At 58.1% G+C, this 2,719-nt stretch overlaps 1 protein-coding gene across 1 annotated transcript in view; it reads left to right on the top strand.

The window, feature by feature from the left end:
* The window catches only part of SLC25A29 (solute carrier family 25 (mitochondrial carnitine/acylcarnitine carrier), member 29), a 12,272-nt gene extending 9,875 nt beyond the window's left edge, over positions 1-2,397 (top strand). The window contains exons 3-4 of the mRNA XM_006839525.1: positions 1,351-1,434; positions 1,644-2,397. Of these exons, the coding sequence (XP_006839588.1) occupies positions 1,351-1,434; positions 1,644-2,396 (837 nt within the window). The 3' untranslated portion in view covers position 2,397. The remainder of the gene's footprint in view (positions 1-1,350; positions 1,435-1,643) is intronic.
* The last annotated feature ends 322 nt before the right edge of the window (positions 2,398-2,719 follow it).

Here is a 2,719-nt window from a genome sequence, read left to right as displayed (position 1 = left end):
CCTGACCCAAGCCATGGTATTTTCAATAACCTCATATGCATGCGAAAGCTGGACAGTGAATAAGGAAGATCGTAGAAGAACTGATGCTTTTGAGATACGGTGTTGGAGGAGAATACTGAAAGTACCATGGACTGCAGGACTGTTTTGGAAGAAGTGCAGCCAGAGTGCTCCTTGGAAGCCAAGATGGCCAGACTTTGTCTCTCATACATCAGACATATTGTCAGGATGGACCAATCACTAAAGAAGGATATCAAGTTTGGTAAAGTTGAGGGCTAGAGAAAAAGAAGAAGACCCCCCCTTCCTACTCCCCCCAGTGAGACAGATTGGCACAGTGGCAGCAACAATGAATGAGAAGAGTAAGAAAAGGTGCCTGAATCTAGGCTGAAGTCTGGCTCTCACCCACCAACCTTCCCACTCCACTGAGCTGCAATCCTGGAAATGCTGCCTCTCTGCACCTCGGGCTTCCCCTCTTTGAAATGGGCACAGTACACTCTGGACAGGTCCCAGGTGTGAAGCCCCCTGTGCACTCAGGGTCACCTTTGACCGACATAGTTATTGATTAAGAGTCAGAGCTGGGAACTAGCTCCTGAGAATGGGGTTTACCTAATCTACCCCACCCAGACGCCGGATCCTGATTCTAGTTTGGGAGTGGCCTACTGCTCCAGGGGTTCCGAGCACACTTTGCAAACCAAGAGCTTGGCCATGACCAAGGTTCTCAGAAGGAGGCTGGGTCTGACCCATGTCCCCAAGCCCCAGAATCGTTCATGGCCAGCTGGGCTAGCAGCACTCTATTTACTGATGACCCCCGTCCTTGGGAGAGGCTCCTGGGAGCCCGTTGCTGTTTTGGGAACCCCTGGATGAGCGCTCAGGACAATAGCTGCTCTATTCTGGTAGCAGAGTGGTTACAAATCTGGCTGCGAACCGCAAGGTTAGCAGTTCAAAACTACCAGCTGTTCTGTGGGAGAAAGATGAGGCTTTCTGTTCCCGTAAAGATTTATAGCCTCGGAAACCCTGTACAGGGTCACTGTGGGTTGACTCGATGGCACATAACAACAGGATGATCAGAAGGGTGTTAGGAGCTAAAGCTGCCTGAAGCTGGCACACTGAGCAGCAGCAGGGAAGATGGGAGCTTGTATCAGCTCAGATGGCTAGGTGGTTGGAGACCCCCCACCGCCTGCTACCCAGACCACTGGTGGTCCCTGTGTCTGCTCGCCCACTAACCCATTCCCAGAAGTGCATGTAGACCTAGGCCTCCCTCCCTGGGGGTCCCCAAAACCACAGACAGCTCCTTGGCTCCCTGCCTCAATGATTGTTTGAAACAGGGCTCACAGCCCAGACCTCACCTTGCAGGTGCGGCTTCAGGTACAGAACGTGGAGAAACTCCAGTATCGAGGAACTCTGCACTGCTTCCAGTCCATAATCCGTCAGGAGAGTGTGAGTGATGACCTGGCAGGAGGGCGGCAGGCCGGCCAAGGGAGGGGGAGGAATCCGTGGACTATTTGATGAATCAGATCTTTGGAAATGGTGCGTGGCGTTTGTCTTTATCCAATTCAGCGGCTCCCTCCTAAGTGAACACCTTGGGGGTGGGGGGTGGGGCCCCTCTAGCCCCTGCCACCCTGATGGCCTCTGTCCACTGCCCACAGGTGCTGGGCCTGTACAAGGGCCTGGGCTCCCCGCTCATGGGCCTCACCTTCATCAACGCTCTGGTGTTCGGCGTTCAGGGTAATACGCTTCGCGCCCTGGGCCGTGACACGCCGCTGAACCAGTTCCTGGCAGGCGCTGCGGCGGGCGCCATCCAGTGTGTCATCTGCTGCCCGATGGAGCTGGCCAAGACGCGGCTACAGCTGCAGGATGCGGGCCCGGCGCGTACCTACAAGGGCTCCCTGGACTGCCTGGTGCAGATCTATCGGCATGAGGGCCTGCGTGGCGTCAACCGTGGCATGGTGTCCACGCTGCTGCGCGAGACCCCCAGCTTCGGCGTCTACTTCCTCACCTACGACGTAATGACGCGCGCGCTGGGCTGCGAGCCAGGGGACCGTCTGCTGGTGCCCAAGCTGCTGCTGGCAGGCGGCACATCGGGCATCCTGTCCTGGCTCTCCACCTACCCCATGGACGTGGTCAAGTCACGGCTACAGGCCGACGGGCTGCGGGGCGACCCACGCTACTGCGGCATCCTCGACTGCATGCGCCAGAGCTACCAGGCCGAGGGCTGGCGCGTCTTTACGCGTGGGCTGACATCCACGCTGCTGCGCGCCTTCCCCGTCAACGCTGCCACCTTCGCCACCGTCACTGTGGTGCTCACGTATGCGCGCGGCGAGGAGGCCAGGCCCGATGGCGAGGCTGTGCCTGGGGCCACCCCAACGGGACCCGCCCTGGCCCAACCCTCCAGCCTGTGACCCGACCCAGAGGGTCCCACCCAGGTGGAGGGACTGAGGAGCCCACCACTCTTAAGTTGAATTCCACTCATCAGCTGGGCTACAGACGCCCATCTCAGTTCTCTGGGCTCTCAAATGCGGATGCTCACACCACCCGCCTTGTAGAGTTGTGAAGATCTGGGACGAAGCTGGATGTCTGTCTCTGCCCCTCAGAGGTTTCCAGAAGCCCAGCCTCACACTCCAACCCCACCCACCAACACTGCCTGCCTCCATCCAGCCCATGGATGGACCAGGCCACAACTCAGACGCCGCCCCCTAGCGGAGCCTCAGGGACATTCTGGTCA

The sequence above is a fragment of the Chrysochloris asiatica genome, unplaced genomic scaffold (assembly GCF_000296735.1).
Source record: "Chrysochloris asiatica unplaced genomic scaffold, ChrAsi1.0 scaffold00025, whole genome shotgun sequence".
Classification (NCBI taxonomy): domain Eukaryota; kingdom Metazoa; phylum Chordata; class Mammalia; order Afrosoricida; family Chrysochloridae; genus Chrysochloris; species Chrysochloris asiatica.
The sequence above is the reverse complement of the archived record's forward strand: the minus strand, read 5'-3'. Positions and strand labels throughout refer to the sequence as shown.